Here is a 21647-nt window from a genome sequence, read left to right on the forward strand (position 1 = left end):
TGCTTGCTAAGAACACATTACAATATAAACTGTCACATTTGTTTAAGTATTTGAAGAAATCTATTTGGAATGAGACAGAAATAAATAAATCAATGTTTGCTAGGGGGAAAATGCAGCAATCAAGTTTATGACTCTTAAGGGCATGATTAAATAAGTCAGTTTGACTAGAATAATTCTTGAGAACATTAGGAGGAATAATAGTCCATACATACCTCGGTTTTTCATTAGTGATGAGAATTTTTACTTTGTCCAGAGCCTTTTTAGCTCCTGTAGCAGATACCAACTTATTATGAACAGGACTAGAATGAGGGCTGGAAATATACACTTTTTTCCCTGAACTGATAGGCGCTTTAGAAGGGGAGAAGTCTGAAATAAACACTATTCCCTCACTTGTAAGCACTGCGTGAAGAAAAAAATAATAGTAGTAAATACACAAAATAGTGAAATCATATAATTTCATGGTTACTACCATGTTTTCCCCAAAATACGACCTGTCCTGAAATTAACACAAAAATATAAGCCCACCCCCGAAAATAAGCCCCTTGGACAACCCCCCCTCCGGGCACGCAGAGCACCGCTCACTGACCTAGCGGTATCCCAAAGGTGCCAAGCTGCGGGAGCCAGGCGGGGAAGGCGCTCATGTTGCTTGCCACCTTCGGGATACCGCTAGGTTGGGGAGTGGTGCTCTGCCTGGCCAAAGGGGGAAGTTGCCGAGCGGCTGCTCCCTTGTGAACTGGCTCCTGAAGAGCCGGGCACAGCCTCAGGGGCGAAGCAGCCATGAGGTGACCACGCTCAATAGCAGCCGCCCAGCAAACCCTGTCTTCAGCCGGGCAGAGCGCCATTCACTGACCTACGGGGTATCACTAAGGCGCCAAGCCACGTGGCACTTTGCCCGCCCCCCAAGCTCCCGCGGCTTGGCACATTCGGGATACCCCTAGGTTAGTGCATGGAGCTCTGCCTGGCTGGAGAAGTGGGTTGCGTGAGCGCCTGTTCCTCCCCCAACAAGCATGCCTCCCAGCCTCACCATGCCCTGGCCCAGCTTTCCCTGCAGGGCATAACTTCCGAGCATAGCTTCTCCTCATGGCTGCTTCGCCCGAGGCTGTGCTCGTCTCTTCGGGAGCCAGTTTGCAAGGGAGCAGCTGCCCGGCAACCCCAAAACAATAAGCCCTCCCCCTATAGTAAGCCCAAGGCTATATTTCGTGGGGCAAAAGAAAATAAGATCCTGCCTTATTTTCGGGGAAACACAGTATACTAATAGAGTTAAAATACAAATGATTTCATGCAATGCTCAAATAGATGGCAGACAGCTGAAAGGAGTGTTCTTGGCACAAAAAAACCCCCCAGAGGATTATTTTGGTTTCATTGGTTATAGGCCAAATAGCCTCAATAGTTAAGTTTATATGGTTTTTATGTATTATACAGTGTGCGAAAAAGCCCTGCACCCTTTCAGTTTTAAGCTGTATTTACAGGTTTAATCAACTTTTCACTCATAGAAACCATGCAAAATTAGCACTTTGATGAAAATTTCTGTAGTCGAATTGAGATGCATAGTTTTTATCAAAATATAACCAAAGTCTTTTTAAGGTTTTGAGTGAGTTTATGTGCTAAAACAAACACAAGTTGAATTTTCAAGAATGTCAAGATCAAAAGTAGCCAATCAGCAGTGAGCTTTGGCTGACCAATCAAAATGCAGAGAGGCTAAATCTATGAGCCAATCAATGTTGTCATACTCTCTGACTATAAATAGGCATGAAAAGCATTGAGCAATGTAATTTAGCTCTGGCTGCGGGCAAGGATGAAGGCCTTTGCTTTCACCAGTACTGAAGAGCAGCATCGCATCATTGTGCTTCATGAAGAGGGTTACTCCTATACAGAAATAGCCAAGAGAGTGAAATGCCATCACACCACAGTGAGCAGAGTAGTTGAAAAATACCAAATAACTGGTTTAGTTGATGACAGGCTCCGCTCTGGAAGACCAAGAAAGTCGACAAAACAGGCTCTGCAATGCATTTCGATGGCTAACAGGAAGCTCACCTCTCCTCAGATTATAAGAATTTGGGGTGAAACATGTGATGTAAAAGTGTGCACAAGCACAGTGCGTCGCAGACTGCTTGCCAGGGGGCTCAAAGGCTGCAGGACTCGAAATAAACCTTTGCTCACAGACGCTCACCGCTCTCTTTGACATGCACGGGCCAAGGAGTATGCCAAGGAGACCAACGAACAGTGGGCCCAGGTCATCTTCAGTGATAAGAGCAATTTCTATTTGACTGGGAATCAGTATGTTAGAAGATTTACAGCTAAAGAATTTAGGCCATACTACCTGAATCTATCTGTGAAGCATCCATTGTATGGGATGATCTGAGGCTCTATTGCTGCTTCTGGTATTGGTTGGATACAAATCGTGCAGGGAATCATGAATTCCAAGCAGCATGTTGAAGTCCTGGAAAAGACCATGCTTCCTTCAGCTCAACAACTTGTAGGGAAGGACTTTTACTTCCAGGATGACAATGCTCCTTGTCATCAAGCTAAGTCCATCCAGCAGTGGGTGAAGAAGCATGGTGTTCGACTCCTGGATTGGCCAGCTCAGAGCCCAGATTTGAACCCAATTGAGAACTTGTGGGCCAAGATTGGTTACGAAATAAGCAAGAAACATCCAAAGACCAAGCAGGAGTTGATTGAATCCATTATTGCAGCCTGGAACCACATTGTCACCAAAGATCTCGTGCAAAAGGTTTATACAGTCTATGCCGAAGCGATGCCACCTAGTGATAAGCAATAAGGGCTGTCCAATTTCATATTAGTAGCCATGTTTGGTTACCTAAACGGTCTTTTTCAGGGCCACAAACAAAAATGTTAACCAAACACTAGCATCTGCCTTAGTAATTGCAACACGTATGTCACTGGGTATGCATCAGTTAATCTGTTTTCATAGTCATTGTAAGCATGCATTGTAAGCATGCAATAAAATTCACAATCCCCATCCAAACAGCACCAAATACTTTTCACTTAAAAGCCACCAGTATTTATTTAAACATAACAATATTTACATAGCAATTAGCATAAAATATCATAAAATCAATGGCCTATCCAAAAAATGTCATAAACAGTAAACCATAAAGCACGCAGGACTTTTTCACACAGCTGTATGAGTACCGAGGAAAAAAAAATTCAGTACTTTCTATTTGTTACTTCAAAGTGAAGTGGGGTAAACAAAGCATTATCTTTTGAAAACCTTCATGTATTCTTAATTGTAACTTGCAATACACTTATCTATAAATACACCCACATACTTGAGTACCAGTGGATTCATATGAAAGTAATTCTTGAGTAAACATACTAATTAGTGACTCTTCTGCATTTCCTTTGTCATTTATACTTTTATATTGTTTCCTTTTTAAAAAGTGACTTTGAGTACTTTCCAAAAAGAAATATATGAATCAAATAAATGAATGAATCAATGAATAAATAAATAAATTGTTGTATTATAGAATAACACAACTGAACAAAGCACCAAACCATAGGTATAAATGGGCATTATCTGAGCAATTCGGAAGCTTCTTTAGACCAATCATGTTCTAATGTCAAGTTACAAAGCAGCATAGCATTATATGCATTTGTTTTGATAGAGCATTGCAGATTCAAAGCTCTTGTTCTTATCATGTATTTGCCTGCTTTAGAAGCTGAAAAACATATCCTTTTGTTTAACAAAATTTTATCAAACGAATTGAAATAACTAGATTATTTAGCATTAGTATTTACTTAACATAAGTTTCAAGCTAGCAACGCTCAAATCAGAATTAGTTTCCAAGCTGTTTCTAAAAATGTCATAACCAGATTCATTCAATCATTTTATATTGCTTTTGGCCTAATTTTTATTAACTTCTATGCAACTGGCAGTTATGTACAGTAGCAAATAAATGATTAATAACAATAGTCATACTTATGGATTAGAAAACCACTAGCTCTCTGATATCATACTTACACGTTAAATTTGAAGGATCAAAAGGATCAAATGAAAAAGAAAGAATGTTTTCTGCGTAACTTTTCTTCCATAATTTGGTGCCAGTATCGGCATTCCATAACACGATATAATTGGGAGGATGAACAGCAAGGAGTAAATCTCGAGATGCATCCTGATTCCATAACCACTGCATGTCTGCCAAAAGGGAAGGTAGACTTATCAGTCATTAAATAAAAAAAATATTTTCTCAGATTTTAAAGTAAACCATATCAATGAATTTTACTTATTTTATACCACAACCAAGACAAAGCCCTCAAAGTACATAGCACTCATAGAAGACTTAAAGAGTCTAAATATCACATGAGAAGATACTAAAGTTTTCACCCAAGACCAAAAATGCTGGAGATCCTTACTGCCCTTACTATCTCGTATGAGAGGATCTAATGCTAATCCCAACTTTAATATTTTTATAAATACCTCAAGGCAGCCAACATAGCTAATACTCCTTCCTTCTCCTGGTTTCTAACAGCAATAATCCTGTGAGGTGAATAGGGCTACAGAGCATGACTCCCGAAAGACATCAATCCGGCTTTTATGCCTAAGGCAGGACTAGAATTCAGTGACCTGGTTTCTAGCCTGATGCTTAACCACTAGACCAAACTGATTCTATAGTTGACCATTTCTATTAATAAAGCAACGTTTCACTTAAATAAAAAATACAATGCATACTTTAATATCACTGTTTACATGGTAAACAAACATTATGTATTATTAATATTCTTTGAATAACCCTTGCAATGACAAGCCCACCAAACCATCTTTGTAATGTTGCCAGTCTTGTTTATATACAAACCCCCAAATTTGCAGAGGTCTACAATATTTTGCCCATACAGCTTGATGATACATTTTGCACAAAGTATCCCCAAATATTGCAAGCAGCAATGTAAAATGTTCTATATGAAGTGAGGTCTCTTGGGAGTTCTGTATTTGGGTAACTATTATCCAATATATTCATTAACGACAAAGGAAATGGAGTAGAAGGAACACTTATCAATTTTGCAAATGACAGCAAAGTAGGGAGACTGGCTAATATTTCAGAAGGCAAAATTACATTATGAACTGAAGCCAAACATTGGCCCAAATTGAAAAAATGAGTGTTCAATTGTGGTAACAGCAAGCTCTTCCTCATGAATAGGACAAATCAAATGCATAGGTACAGCATTAATAGCCTTGGTGATACTTTATGAGAAGAATTTCAAAATTCTAATAGATTGTAGCTCTTTCAACTGGCAATCATCCATTTTAAACTTTAATCTTTCTCACTCTTAGTACTCCTGCTCAGTTATTGAATTACATTTCCTATCTATTTCCATTTTGCTTCTCTGTGTGTCAGTGAGCTCACAACTCACAACTCTTTAAAGCTTTTTGCATCCTTTATTTTCATTAGGATAGTTTTGCGTCTGGTTTCAATAATTCATTTTTCATTCTCTATCAGGTGTAGTCTTCAACTTGTTTATTCACTCTTGCCTGAATTTTTTAAAAAATCTGTCTTCCTCAAACTGTAGATAATTGGAAGAAAACATCTTGATGTCATTAAATGAACAGTGTGCGTGCTTGGGGGGAAGAAGAAAGAGAGAGCAATTATAATGAACCCAAGTTTAAAAACCTGACATCCATTTTCTCACTATATTATATTTAAGTTATGAATTATAACCATCTAATTCAATTTTATCACAGGGAAAAGTCAAGATCAATTTCAAAATGCAATTACAGCATCTTATGCAATGTCATTAAAGTAAAAAAAATAGTTGGGCCATTTTAGGCCATTAAAAATTTCTTAGCAAACAAATGATCAATTATTCATGAAGCTCATCTTGAAAATTTCATTTCACCCAGATGCTGTGAATTTTACTTCAGGAATAAAACACATTTATAACTGTGAAGCTAATGAGGAATGGGGATAGCACTGAAATCAGCAGGAGATGCAGAGTTTGCAATAAGAAAAAAACTCACAAGAGAGCTGACAAATATTAGAGGGCATTAACTTGGAAAACATACTTTTAAAGAAAATAATGTACAATCCAATTATTTATTTTTATTCAAGTTGCTCTTGGCTTCTGCTTTACAGGAGAATTCCAATATATCATCTTTTATGTTAAAGACATATAAACTGAATAGTTGTTAATCGGGTGATAAAAATATCTAAAGACATAATTATTAGTACTAATTCAGTTCAAAAGATCTGGTTGAAAATAAATATCATGATTCTATGGCGGAGTGTAGAAGGGAGATTTAACCTAGAACTCATTCCATAACTTCTCTTGGATGCTAGACAATGATGCTATAGGCATCTTTATGAGAAGTGAGAAGTATTAGATACAAAAATGCAGATATTTTCCATATGCTCTATTGCTAAGGTAGAGTTCCATCTAATCATTGTTTTCAATAATTAATCTTACTAATTCAATAATGAAGTGGCAGAATCTGCATTTGGAAATAACAAATATAATAAAAACAAAGTAATGTTTTAAAAGTGCCAATTATATTTCAGATTACTTGAATATTCCTTCATACATATCTTTTCAGAATAGCCCATAGAAGAGGCCGTGACCCGACAAAAGCGCGCACGACAAAAGCACGCCAACAAAAGCGTGTTGCTAAAACCGCGAGGTCATCAACGCGCCGACAACAGCGCGGAGACAGAAGGGTGCTTTACAACAGCGCATCGACAGAAAGCCCATTTAACTTAAGGTAAGGGTTAGGTTTAGGTTTAGGGTTAGGTTTAGGGTTAGCGTTACGTTTAGGGTTAGGTTTAGTTTTACAGTGCGCTTCTGTCGCCGCGCTGTTGTCGGCGCGATTCAGCGTTCATTCGTAGGAGCGCTTTAGAACTTGCGGTTTGGTCACGGTTTAATCGGGCGCGGTTTTGTCATTCACCCTTTTGTCAGTGAACCAAAGAGGCAAGCCATCATAAGAAATCATCATTAAATGAGGAGGCTAAAATAATTGTAAATATGCATGCATTTCAATTTATATTCCACTCTTTATTCAGGTATCAATGGCATATATAGTATTTCATCACTCAATTTCTACCGCAAATTATAGCTTTGTGATATAGATTGGCGGTAGGGGAAGTTAGTTTAATCACTAAACCATGCAGGTTTTTTTAATTTTTAATTTACAAATGAGTCTCATTAGATCCAGTTCCCATCCTTTCAAGACTGGAATTATCTAAGCAACTCTATAAGGTATGTCAGATTAACAAATGAATGTCAGAATGTAAGGCACACTAGTGTGGGTTATTGATGTCAATTTCCACACATTATTTACTGATTTATAGCATCAAATAATCAACCTTAGTACTCAGGTAACTCACTGTAACCTAAAAACTAAGCAGCCTTATGGAAATACTAACATGTTTAGATTGCCCAAAACAATGTGATATTACTTGCCATATAAATAGGACTAAAGCTCAATATAATCACCTCACAATTTTATGTCTCTTTCCTTAATATGAAGAATACTGGCTCATTTAATTTATTTACCAAAGTATATTCCAAGGGAATAAATCCTGGATATCTTAGGTGTGTTATATTGTCCAGAATTTGAATTATTTGAGACCATTAACAGAAGCTGTGAGAACATAGATAAGAGTCATATTGGAAGGAGAAATAATTAAGAGTAGAGGTGACAGGATTAAGATACATTCATAACTTTGATCATAATCTAGTTATTATGCAAGCATAATACTTTCTTCTTAGAAAATAGTATTTATCTCTATACACATTTTCAATAAGTTTAATAATTTTAAAGTTATTCAAGTATAATTTCAGAAATTTATTTTAACAGACATTACTTCCAGATAAGAGTGTTCAAGATTGCAACTTGAATAATAAATACTACTCACTGTGAAAATTATCTTCCAAGTATATTTTACATAAAGTTTTAAAAACCTTTTACAATATGAAATAAAACCACAAAAAGTATGATATGTGAGTAGTGTTAATTTTTTAAAAAAGTTTCTAGAACAAAAATTACAAATAGGGGCCTTCTACCAAGTATATCTCCTACATTAGAAAGAATTTGCATATATAACATTTTTGACAAAAATGACAGTTCAAAAATCAACTATTTAGCACTATATTTTTCTAACTAGTACAATTATTCATTACTGGAACATGATGTAATATGGAAATTTTCTTACCTTGAATTGGTTTTGTATGCTCTTGGATTTCACAGCGAGAAGTTCCTGTAGCTACATCCCAAACAATTATTTTTCCACTAGCATCAGCAGTAGCCAAACGCAAAGCATAAGGTGATCCAATATTGTGATGGTAGTTTTCTTTAGCCCATTTAACCTTAAGACAGATAAGTAAAGCTAGTAGTCATTTAAGACACCTAAGATCATTTATTTTTGGATCTCAGATAGTGAAGTTCATTACAAATTGAAAGAGACTGGTTTATGCCATTGATAGATTTTTAATGCGGAAAATATAATAAATTGAAAAATAAAATAAATTGAATATAAAAATATTGCTTTTTAAAAATATTGATTAGGCACAAATGTGATCTATATCAGTTCTCAACTCAGAAGACCTTTGCCTGCTAAAATTGATTTTTTTAAAAAATATTTCTATAACTTTCTTTCTTGCCAAATAATCCACGGAGGTTTATGTATATTGTAAAACTGCATAATGTTTATCTATTGGAAAACAGAAATCTAAAGAATGGAAACAAAGTATCATGTTTGAATGGAGTGGCTGACTAGCATTGAGAATACTCCTCTAAAGAAATCAGACAGCAAAATACAATTAAAAATAAATGGCAAATGTGGTTAAAATTTCATAAATCATTGAACTGAATGAACTAAATCACTGAATTTTGCTGATATAAGAACCCTTCTTTTACAGCATTCTAATGATTCTTTTCAATGTACCTTGACTACAGTAGCCTTGTGCTTTTCCAAAACCTGTAAGGTCTGAGCAGTTTTGGAGTCAATCACCAGAATGAGAGAATGGCATCCATATGCAATCAGTCCTTGCCAGCCCCTACATAAACAGTAATTTTAATATTAAATACACACAAAAAATCATTTTGCTGAATCTTCATAGAAATGTATGTTGCTGAAATGGCAGAATAGACAAATAAAAGAAATATACTTATTTGTTATTAAAACGATGAATCATGAATCATTTGTATGTACACTGACAGCTTATGCACCGGAGATAAATTTCTTGTGTATCCAATCACACTTGGCCAATAAAGAATATTGTATTGTATTGTATTTAGTTCTTGGATAACACTTAATGTGTTTCAATTACATCTTTTCTAGTTTCAGAAAACATCCTGCTAAATAACTGGAATAGTGTATAAGCTATAGTTCTTATTCATCAACATTCTTCTAGTAATAATATCTTATACCATTTGCTTCATGGCAATTGAATGAAATCTTTTCTTTCTCCACCATGTTACCGTTACCGTTACTGTCACCGTCACTATACTGTACTTTAACCAATGGTTACCATTTTTTCAAAATTTCATAACTGGTCTCATCAAACATAATGCCAACTATTTTAGAACCCCTAAACCAGTTCTTGTAATATCCTATCCAAAGTCTCCTTTCCTTTTCACTTTTAATTGCAGGACTTACAAACTTAAAGGTACTGTTATTCTTATAAAGGAATTTTTAAGCTATCTTAAATTCTTGTGCAGAATTTAAGCAGGCTTATACACGAAGCAAACTAAAAAAAATACTATAAATATACATATATGTATATATAAATAAAGCAGTACATTTGTGCATCAATATTAGGAATGAACCTATATGATAACAATGTAGTTGTTTTGAGTTGACATAGTTTCTAATTTTTCTTTTGTTTTTATCTCTTGTTGATATGCAGTTACCAAAATTTGGGTTGGGATAATATATATTAGAAATAAGTATGAAATAAATAAGTAAATACCATGCATTATCATTATCAAATATTATGCATTATCATTAACATTACACTAGTTTTCATCAAGAATTTCAAGCCTATCTCACAGGCTTCGTTATTAGACTGCTATATAAATATGACGCCAACCAAAAAGGAACTATATAATACTAAAAATAACAAAATTTTGCTGAAGGGCAATATCTCCTCCCCTAGATTTTGATCTAACTTTCAGCTGCCATTCCACATTTCTCTTGTTTTCATGCCAAAAATATAGGACGCTTTTTCTTTTTTTCCTACACATGGAAAACTTCTAACAGAACTAATGTACTGTGTCGCTGGTTTACCCCACTGTCTCTTCAGTGTGCTATGTTATTTAAGCATATGCCTCACTTCAAATAGGTTTATTAAGTCATTCATACCATAAAAAGTCACCCTCCGACAATAACTATAAAACTCAACCCAAAGATGTTTTTTTCAAGCGGTAACTGGACTTTCTGCTTTTTCTTTGAAGACGTTTCGCCTCTCATCCCAAGAAGCTTTTTTAGCTCTGACTGGATGGGGGGGAGGATTTATACTCCTTGCAGACAGTCAGAAACTCCAGTTGCCTTATTTGTTACATTAGCTCAGTGTTTTTCAACCTTTTTTGTGCAAAGGCACACTTTTTTCATGAAAAAATCACGAGGCACACCACCATTAGAAATGTTAAAAAAATTTAACTCTGTTCCTATATTGACTATATATAAAGTGTTTTTCCCACGGCACACCTTACACTATGTCACGGCACACTAGTGTGCCGCGGCACAGTGGTTGAAAAACACTGCATTAGCTGATACAGCAGAGAATACCTTGTCTTGTTCACTTATCAAATACTCATGAGTAACATGATAAATAGCATTTCCTAAATTAACTTCTTTTTCCAATTCTATCCAAGGCACAATTTGATCCTCCTGTTCAAAGCCAAATGCCTCGGTCAAGAAATCTGGAAGAGGTTGCAACAACTGTTTGCGTTGTTCAGCATTCTGCAAACCCTCAGAAGAGTCAAAAAGCACCTTTGGGACAACGATGACCTGGATGGAGAAGCTCCGTAGACATATTACTCATTAATTTGGTCACATTTATAACACCTTACGTCTTCCCTATACCAGGGTTTCTAAACCTTGGCGATTTTATCGATGACATACAACGATGACCTGGATGGAGAATCTCCGTAGACATATTACTCATTATTTTGGTCACATTTATAACACCTTACGTCTTCCCTATACCAGGGTTTCTCAACCTTGGCGATTTTAAGTCCTGTGGACTTCAACTCCCAGAATCCCCCAGCCAGCAGAGCTGGCTGGGGGAATTCTGGGAGTTGAAGTCCACGGGACTTAAAGTCGCCAAGGTTGAGAAACACTGCCCTATACAGTACTTCATGGACAATAATTTCTAAACGCAGGGAAGCACATCCCACTAAGTTTTATGGGACTTCTATGATGATAATGATAACAACTCCAAATCTGCCTCTTAACTCTCCAAAGCATCACCTTCTACCCAGTTTCGCTAACAGCTCGTCTGCATGCATACCCTAAAATTACTGTTTTCCCGTCCCCGACGTCTCCTATTTTTTCTCTACTTACCAGTCTGCGGCTCCTCTATTCTGAGGGTTAAGGGCCCCAGTGAGGGTCCGAGCCGAAAGTTTGATGTTTACCATGTAAGGCTGCATGGCCGAGAAGAAAACAAAAGGACGAGCGGATTAAAACGGCCAACGGGTGAAATCCAGGAAACGCACCTTCCTCGGTTGGGGCGCCGCTAATCCTTGTCCCTAATTGGTCCGACTTGCCCCGCTCGCTCCAGAACTTTGGTTCCGCCGGCGCTTACAAAAACGAAACCAAACGAAAAACGAAACCAGCGAGAGGCAGTCCGGGCTCCTGAATCCATTCTTTTGCGCATGCTCAGCGAAAGAGCTATTCCCATGTTTTGTAATTATTATTTTTTGTTTCTTGTTGATGAATTGTGCTTGTGCCGTCAAAGGATAAACTTTGCTTTCCGTTATTCAGGGAGGGGGGATACATGATTTGCCACACCTGTACCATTAAGATTGTTGTGGTTTCTGTATTGGGAAAATCCAGGCTGGCAAACAGGCTAAAATCATATCATGCACAAATTAGAATAAATCCCAATGAACATATTTCGAAATTAATTAGAACTGTCTTGTTAATTCTTCACCTGTGAGAAAAGCCGTGGATTTGCTAGCTATTTTACTAATCCAAACTAATAAAACAGAGATTGTCTTCAACAAGTATATATAAAAGGATATGTTTACTGGGTTTCAGCTTAATTTTTTTTGGTCCCAAAGGAGAAATATTACTTTTTCTGAAAGTCATTTCTTTCCCAAAAAGGAGTGTAGTTGTCACCAATTGAAAGTTCTGTTCTGGTGGAATGCTGCTTAATACAATAAGTGGTTATTTCTATGCTGTTCAATGTGTTTTATCTGTTGTGGTTTCATATTTATGTATGTATGTATACTATATAAATGTTTCAAGTAAGCAGTCATAAATTATACAGAACACAATTAGCATTTTCCATCATGAGATAAAGTACAGTAGATGGTGGTGATAGGGCACGACAATATATATTAAAAAGGATCATATTTGTTATTTGGACTCCCTGAATCACAAATCCATCCAATTTATATATTCCACTGATATGTATATTTAAGATTCTTTACATTTTAACCAGTGGTGGGTTTCAAAAAATTTTAGAACCTCTTCTGTAGGTGTTGCCTGCTTTCCAGGTCCACTGGTGGAACCTTTTCTAACCGGTTCAGTAGATTTGACAAACCGGTTCTACCGAATAGGTGCGAACTGGTAGGAACCCACCTCTGATTTTAACACATATTTTATAAAAGAAAGTATGAAATAATTATAAAATAAGTAAAATATTGCACATGAAGAAAAAAGAACGGACTCTTAAGAATTTCCATCTGACAGTAAAAAGAGAAAGATCTTCACATTAAGACTATTATGCAAATGGATGAAAATTTAAGCCCCTGAAATGATTGCTTGCTGAAACAAATGTTGACAAAAAAGCTTGTAAATTCCCACTGGCTTCTAATGCAGCTTGAGATACTGGAGATTCTCCCTGTTGCCAAAGCAAAGACAGATTTTTCAAAGCATGAAAAAAAATATTTGCTTGTGTGGACTAAATGCATATTTGTGTTTTTAAACAGAAAATGTGTGTTAAAATCTGTTCTTCCATAAGAAGGGTTCACAACTTGTAGTTTCAAAACCACACACAATTCATTTTCACAAACCTTACAATATCCTTGATTATGCCATCCAACCTTGAAGGTGTATTTTAATGTCATGAAAAATGTCATGGGGATAAGATTAATGGTATTTTTAATATTGAAATGACAGTTTTTATTAGTTGAAAATGTTTTTTAAGAATTTAATGTCATGAACATTTCTGCATAGTATCCTTAAAATGCACAATAAGTTCACAGTTGTGAGATGTAAGACCCAAATAGTTTAATCCTCACAATACAGAAACAAGTCTGGTTAAGAATTCAAAGCTTTTGTTAGCCCTCTCCCAGAAAAATGAAATATCCTAGGAAATATTGAAAAGGCAGAATATTCTCTGGATGTGAGGAGAAAGAGACATGTTTTGAAAGACAGAATAGTTGCCTGTAGCTTTCTGCCCATCCCCACTGTTAATGGGCCATTAACATGGCCGAGCTAGTCCACTTTACATAATAAAGACTTCACCAGCAGCTTTCCAGCTACAGCAAAGCATGATAATATTGGCCCTTTACTCAACTGGCCACATGGCATCTGAGAACTCATCCATACCTGGATTAAAAACACAGCCTAGAGAGTAGCCTAAGGTGACCAGATTTTCAGATTGGAAAAGAGGGACGCCCTTGACCGGGGGGGGGGGGGGGGGGGGGGCTTGATTAAAAAAAATTTTTTTGTCAAAAGGTCACCCCAGGACACTGAAACCAGCATAAATACGAATCTGTTGCCAAACAAAATTTTGATCACGTGACCATGAGGATGCTGCAACGGTCGCTAAGTGTGAAAATGGATCGCAACGGTCGCTAAGTGTGAAAAATGGTCATCAGTCACTTTTTTCAATGCCATTGTATCTTCCTGATTATTAAAAGTGCAAATTCACTCAGTGTCAATCATGACTCCTGAGTCCATTTCAAAGTATTGTGCATAGAAATTTTAAAAATGGCTTGTTTCAATTTATTTTGGATAGAATCTTTTTTTAAATAGTTTAAGACAATTTTAAAAAAGAATCAACACAGAATAACACTATTTTTAAAAATCATATGCACAATAAATAAAATATTATTTTAAAATACATTAAAAAAATAAAAGAAAAAACCCAGCTCACTTACCAGCAGGCAGGCAGAGTCAGCAGATCTTCGTAGGGATGGATGGAAGCACACAGGGAGCCTATATATACGCAACTGCAGTAACAATGACAATGATGAAGGATTGGATTGAGTTAAAGAATAAAAGAATTCTGATCTTAGAAGGCCATGACCTGCAGGCAGGCTGGCATAATTTCTTATGGAATGAATGATAAACATAAAACGCACAAATACTTTCAAAATCATTTAATTAGAACTTTACTGCAACAATGGCTCAAAATAAAAAAAATCCACTATGTGAAAACCCCAAATTGGCTATCACCAACAGAAAGAACGACACACCCAAATTTTACAGATTGGAACAAAATTCTAAGATACAGAGATCTAATTGACAGACAGGGAAATTTAAAAACAATTGAAGAATTGGCAGATCAGAATATGAAAGGTGACTGGCTAACCTACCTCCAAATTAAAACTAAATACAATAAAGACACTAAAATATATGGTATTGAAACAGAACCACACAAATTGAATAAAATTATTCAAAGTCTGGACAGAAAGATGATAGGGAAAATATACAAATTCCTCTTGAAGTATCAAATGGAAGAGGAAATTGGAAACTGTAAAAGAACCAATGATAAAATGGGCACAGAACTTTGGCTATAACATTGAACTAGACAAATGGGAAAAATTTTGGGGAATAAATTTAAGAATGACACTATCAATCCCATACAAGGAAAACCTTGTTCTTTCAATCCTTCCAATATTTTTTTCCTTCATTCCCTTGTCTGTTTCAATATTAAGTACATTTCTTCCTTTCTTCCTGTAATTTTTTCCATTTTCTTCCTTATATTCTTTTCCATTTCAACATTGTCTTCCTTTTTTCCTTCCTTCCTTCCTATACGTCTTTCCATTTTCTTCCTTATATTATCTTTTCTGTTTCAACAGTCTTTGTTTCTTCCTTCCTTCCTTCCTTCCTATACTTCTTCTTTCATTCATTATATTTTCTTTTCCATTTCAATATTAAGTGTAATTCTTTGTTCCTCCTTCCTTCTTTCAATCCTTCCAATACTTTTTCCTTCATTCTCTTTTCCTTCAATATTAAGTGCAATTCCTTCCTTCCTTCCTTCCTTCCTAAGTTATTTCCATTTTCTTCCTTATATAATATTTTCTGTTTCAACATAAACTGCCTTCCTTCCTTCCCTCCCTCCCATCCCTTTCTTTATGTTTTCTTCATGCTTTCTTTTCTTTTTCCTCTGCTCTTTTTAAATCCCCCCCCTTCTTCTCCTCCTCCTCTACATTTAGGTTGGATTAGTTTGTTTATTAGTTAAGTCAAACGTTTTAATAAAAGTTTCATCTTTTAAGATTCGTCCAACACATCCAATTGTAACCTTAACAGAATCCCATTGATTCACGAACGGACTCCACAGACAGCAGCGGGGAGCCCCAGAAGCCAGAGGACGTTCTCTGCTGGCGTCCGCCGCTGCCACGACATCTCTTCCTTCCACGGCGAATCCCATTGATTCACGAAGGGACTCCACGGAAGGAAGAGAGATCGGGACAGCAGCGGGAGGCCCAGAAGCGAGGGGACGTTCTCTGCTGGCGGCGCCGCTCCCCCGACCGCTCTTCCTTCCGCGGCGAATCCCATTGATTCACGAACAGACTCCACAGAAGGAAGAGAGATCGGGACAGCAGCGGGGAGGCCCAGAAGCGAGGGGACGTTCTCTGCTGGCGGCGCCGCTCCCCCAACCTCTCTTCCTTCCGCGGCGAATCCCATTGATTCACGAACGGACTCCACGGAAGGAAGAGAGATCGGGACAGCAGCGGGGAGGCCCAGAAGCGAGGGGACCTTCTCTGCTGGCGGCGCCGCTCCCCCGACCTCTCTTCCTTCCACGGCGAATCCCATTGATTCACGAACGGACTCCACGGAAGGAAGAGAGATCGGGACAGCAGCGGGGAGGCCCAGAAGCGAGGGGACGTTCTCTGCTGGCGTCCGCCGCTCCCCCGACATCTCTTCCTTCCGCGGCGAATCCCATTGATTCACGAACGGACTCCACGGAAGGAAGAGAGATCGGGACAGCAGCGGGGAGGCCCAGAAGCGAGGGGACATTCTCTGCTGGCGTCCGCCGCTCCCCCGACATCTCTTCCTTCCGCGGCGAATCCCATTGATTCACGAACGGACTCCACGGAAGGAAGAGAGATCGGGACAGCAGCGGGGAGGCCCAGAAGCGAGGGGACGTTCTCTGCTGGCGGCGCCGCTCCCCCGACATCTCTTCCTTCCGCGGCGAATTCCATTGATTCACGAATGGACTCCACAGAAGGAAGAGAGATCGGGACAGCAGCGGGGAGGCCCAGAAGCGAGGGGACGTTCTCTGCTGGCGTCCGCCGCTCCCCCGACATCTCTTCCTTCCGCGGCGAATCCCATTGATTCACGAACGGACTCCACGGAAGGAAGAGAGATCGGGACAGCAGCGGGGAGGCCCAGAAGTGAGGGGACGTTCTCTGCTGGCGTCCGCCGCTCCCCCGACATCTCTTCCTTCCGCGGCGAATCCCATTGATTCACGAACGGACTCCACGGAAGGAAGAGAGATCGGGACAGCAGCGGGGAGGCCCAGAAGCGAGGGGACGTTCTCTGCTGGCGTCCGCCGCTGCCACGACCTCTCTTCCTTCCGCGGTGAATCCCATTGATTCACGAACGGACTCCACGGAAGGAAGAGAGGTCTGGTCTGGGCAGCACGCACAGAGTGGGAAAGGCAGCACCAAAGCCTGGCCGCGAGCGAGGGAGCGCACGGCGAGCAGCGACGCCGGGCTGCTTCCTCCTCCGCCGCCGCCGGCGGCTGCTCCCTCCAGGGCAGGAGAGCTGGGAGCAGCCGCCCGAGAACTTCCACGTGGTTCCAGAGGTTTTGCCGCCCGTTCCAGCGCAGCACAGGGGCTGGCTGCGAACTCCGCAAGGGGGCTGTCTCCTTCCCCAGCCCAGCGCCTCCCGATTCCCACGGTACCAAATTAGACAATACAAAACATGATTTACTCACCACCAGTGAGTAAGCGCAGCTGCCCAAAACAAAGACGAAATAAAATGGAGACTCGCGCATGCGTCCTCAGCTAAGGAGTCCAGCCAATCAGTGAGCTGGTTGGCCAGCTCACTGATTGGCTGAAGTCCAGCCAATCAAATCAGTGAGCGGCAGGCTGGGCTGGCTTAAATTTGTAGGTGGTAGCATAGAACAGAACGATGAGCCAGCCCAGCAGCTGATGGGCGGGAGCTGCAAGCGCCAAAAAAAGCGTGCCTTTTAAAAAAGCGGGCGGGACGCGGGAAAATGCATCAAAAAGCGGGGGTGTCCCGCCAAAAGCGGGACGTCTGGTCACCTTAGAGTAGCCCCTACATAGCCCCATGGGAGTCTGACAACCAATCAGAATACATTTCTTACACAGGAACAGGAAACAGAGAGGTGGGACTGAACAGGTTATAAAAAGCCTAGCAAGCCCCTCCCTCAGCCCTTCTCTTCTTCTCCACCAACATTGAAGCATGTGATCACCTTTTCTGTTCAGGGCTCAAGCCATGTGGCCCTGTCCAACAATAAACCATCTTTCCAAGCAGCCTCCAGGTCTCCAGTGTCTTTTTCCCCACTTGGAGCCAAACCCAGAAGGACATTTCTTTCATCAGTTTATTTAAGAAAAACGAGAAAGCGATTGCAAACACGGCCTCCTAGAGCCTTCCCAAATGGATTGAGTACAAGGAGAGAAAAAAAACCATTTTCAAGCTACACAATTTATAGTCCCTAAACATTGCATGTCATTCTTAAGTCATTTCACACTATAAAGGGTCAGCATGACCCTTCCTGCAGAAACCCAGTTATCTTATCTGTGTCTCCTTGTTGTTTTGTCCTAGGTGGATGTTCCTATCTCACCAAATTGTGCCCTGCCTTGGGCAGATGTTTCTGTTTTTCAAAGGAAGTCAGTTTTAGGCAGGTCATCATGTTGTCAGAGTTCTATTTTACTAAGCACATTTGGTGTTTAATTTGCAACAGAAAGAACTCCATAGCTTATTAATACATTAACACTTTTATAAAAGAGTAACTTATCTATTGCCTTCACAGTTGAATTGTATTACCCTTACTCTGAACTGAGAACTTTTCACATATTTACCATTTTTCTGTGATTTGCATTGGAAGATTGAGTGATTATCAACAGTGGTCTGTCAGCTGCCATTATTAAAGCTTCTCAGCCTTTAGACATTGCCGTCATGTGATGTTTCATGATGTTTTTCACCTTCGTGGAGCTGGGGAGGGCATGGCTTAAATGTGACACATCCAGCATGCAGGCCACCAGTTTGATATTCCTGCTAGACTAAGAGCAAGTATAGTGTGAATGTAGCTGCCATTTTTAACTTTAAGTTTGATAGAAAAAATAAGCAAGAAACTTATTGTCAGTCTCCGCTTTGCTGCTGCTTCGGCTGCCATTGAAACGGGGAGGGGGGCATGGTATTTGGGAGGGGACTCATTGTTGTGCTGGAGGAAGATTCTAGAGTTTGAACTGTCCACCTTACTGCGCATGTGAAGGAGGAGTGTTTCCCGCCAAGGCCAACGGAACCAGCATTCCATCCTGGTGATGCCTTTCGAAGTTATCTCACACCTGACAATTGGGAGAATTATGATTGGACTGTCCACGGGATGCCAAGGGGAGGGGAATGAATTATACAATATATTATTTGCTTTCACGCCTAAATAATCAGACTTCGCTTAGCTTCGCTTCTATTCATTTATAATTAGTAAAAGTACACTTGATTTCTATCAATGGAGTCCTGTGGTTTTCTTTCCTGATTTTTGAATGAAGAAGGGCTGACAATTATATCTAAACTCTAGAAACAAAATTCTGTTTAGTTTCTGCCAGCTTTTTTTTAATAACTTAGCAAAGTTTGTATGATTTGAAAGCCAGTTCAACATTAACATTAGGTCATATGTTCCTAATAGAAAAGGCCTGGTTTGACCTTTGAATGAAGATTATGAAAATATCAGACATATGAAAAGCATAGCAGCTTTATGGAAGATTTAGAAGAAATCTCATGCTTCTGTGTGATTCTTGGCAATCTTTGGCCAATGCTATGAATAATTAGTAGAGAGCCGAGTCTGCTCTTCTGTGTATGGTCTTGTTCAATAAGCTGTTTACAAAGATGAGTGGTCTGTTAGTTGGACTTCAACAAAATTGTGTAAAACAAGGTGACAGCTATTTTGTAAAATTTAGTCATTTGGGGATTATACTACACTGCTGTAATTTGCAGATTTAATCCTTTAGATGGAAAGAAAGAAACACATTTTCAAAGTGCTGCTTTGGAAAAAAAATATAGGATTATTCTGTTTCCTAGACAACATGTTATTGTCTAGAGATACACCAGCCCTTTGTGTTGACTTTGTTATATAAGCTTCTGAGAAGTATTATACACTGCTATGGACATAGATATTGTTTTGTGCAAGGTGTCTTTCCACTTTTAACACAGGTATGCAGCCATAGCAATGAAAGGCAATTCAAAAAGAAAGTAATACATTTAAAATTGCACGTATTCATTTCTGGAAAATGTTTGGTAATTTCTAACAATAATTATATATTCACTAAATTCTTGAATCATTTTTAATGTTACATTTAAAAAAATCAAAACGGTCAGCTTGTATAAATTGAGCTACTTATCATTGAGCCACCCTGACAATATATTAAGGTGAGTTATGTGCAAAGAAATTAGTTGGTAATTTTTTCTTTCCTTGCAAACAATTTATAACCTTATGGTGCCACCTTCCAATTTGTCTATTTTCTTTATGTTTCAGAAATCAATCACATGTTTGGAATCCCATTAACAGAATAAAAACTGACCTTCAATTGTGGTAGGGTTTTGTTGGAACATAAGAAGTGATTTATAATATTGCTAATAGCATGCCATCTAGTAATAGCAGCCTTTAAGATGAGAATGACTACAAAACTGTTCACAGGAGTGAAAAAAAATGAAATAATTTGTAGTCGTTTCTTGTAGATGGCTTACAGCCATTTTTATTGCTAGTAAAAAAAGTATTTCCAGCACAATTTCCAGCACTATTTCCAGCACAATTTCCAGTATAATGCAAGAGCCAGCTTAAAGTAGGCCAGCTAAAAAAGTGCTTCTTTACTTCCAATCTTATTCTCTCCTTGTAATAACCAGGCACAAATGGGTATTCTATTCCAAAAAGCCAATGTTTTCATAAGCAACCCACATAAGGCCTGAGGATGGCATCACAAAATGGCCTTTCATTACACAAGAAGGTTCCTTCTGAAGAGAACAGGCAGCCCGGAAGCCTAGGATGACTGATCATGAATGGCAGCTATCAGTAATTGTAGAAAAGGAAGTATGCCTGCAACAGCATACAATAGCTAATTAGGATGGATGAATTGCCTACAATAAAAGTAGCACTGCAAACAGATTGCATACTTGCCAAAATTGGGAAAAAAATATTTTGACATGGATGAATAAAGATGAGTTGATTGATGATGATTGATTTGATTGATTTGATTTGATTTATTACATTATATGCCACCCTTTTCCCCAAAGGGGACTCAGGGCGACTCCACAATCCAAATCAAGGGAAGGGGTACAAATAAAGAATAAACAGACGAACAAAACAATACACAATTTAAAAAGCACCACAACAACCATACCATTCGAGGGAGGGGACAAAGGCTCTTTAGCCCAGGCTGTCGGAATAGCCAGGTTTTAAGTGCTTTGTGGAAGGCCCTGGAGGGTGGTGAGGGTTCGAATCTCCACGGGGAGTTCGTTCCAGAGGGTCGGAGCAGCCACAGAGAAGGCTCTCCTCCGGGTGGTCGCCAGCCGGCATTGGCCGGCGGATGGAATTCGGAGGAGGCCTAATCTGTGGGATCTAATCGGTCTATTGGAGGTAATTGGCAGCAGGCGGTCTCTCAAGATTGATTGATTGATTGATTGATTGATAAACTATACATGGTTGCCCAATTCACTCATGGTGATTCTGGGTGGCTTACAGAAATAAAAACCTAATACAAAACTGAATAAATATCTGCCCCTCCCGCAACAGTCAAACCAGTTACTTGATCTTTGTAGAGATTTTCAGTCATCCAGGTCATGGTTGTCCCAAAGTTGCTTTTTGCAAACCGCAGGAACCAGGACACTACTTAGGTGATCTGAGGACACAGATAAACTTCCAAGTGCTTCAACAACCCTCTAAAAGGATGCAATATTACCAGCTATCTGCAAGGAATATAAATCCTTCCATTCTCCACTAGGCTATTAAAGCTGAAGAAGCTTCTTGGATGAGAAGCAAAACGTCCTTCAAAAGAAAAACAAGAAAACCCAGTTGCCTCCTAAAAAAGCGCTTGGGACAGTCACTTGATGCGC

The 21647-nt window shown here is 39.0% G+C and overlaps 1 protein-coding gene across 1 annotated transcript in view; it reads right to left on the reverse strand.

Annotated features, from left to right (window-relative positions):
• LOC116514023 (WD repeat-containing protein 11) overlaps nt 1-11669 on the reverse strand; it is a 53442-nt gene extending 41773 nt beyond the window's left edge. Inside the window, exons 1-5 of the mRNA XM_032225414.1 lie at nt 11517-11669; nt 8895-9006; nt 8163-8316; nt 3983-4156; nt 213-399 (exon numbers count right to left, since the gene is read on the reverse strand). Coding sequence (XP_032081305.1) covers nt 213-399; nt 3983-4156; nt 8163-8316; nt 8895-9006; nt 11517-11602 — 713 coding nt within the window. The 5' untranslated portion in view covers nt 11603-11669. The remainder of the gene's footprint in view (nt 1-212; nt 400-3982; nt 4157-8162; nt 8317-8894; nt 9007-11516) is intronic.
• Nucleotides 11670-21647: the final 9978 nt, after the last annotated feature.

This window comes from Thamnophis elegans, chromosome 10 (genome assembly GCF_009769535.1).
Source record: "Thamnophis elegans isolate rThaEle1 chromosome 10, rThaEle1.pri, whole genome shotgun sequence".
NCBI classification, from domain to species: domain Eukaryota; kingdom Metazoa; phylum Chordata; class Lepidosauria; order Squamata; family Colubridae; genus Thamnophis; species Thamnophis elegans.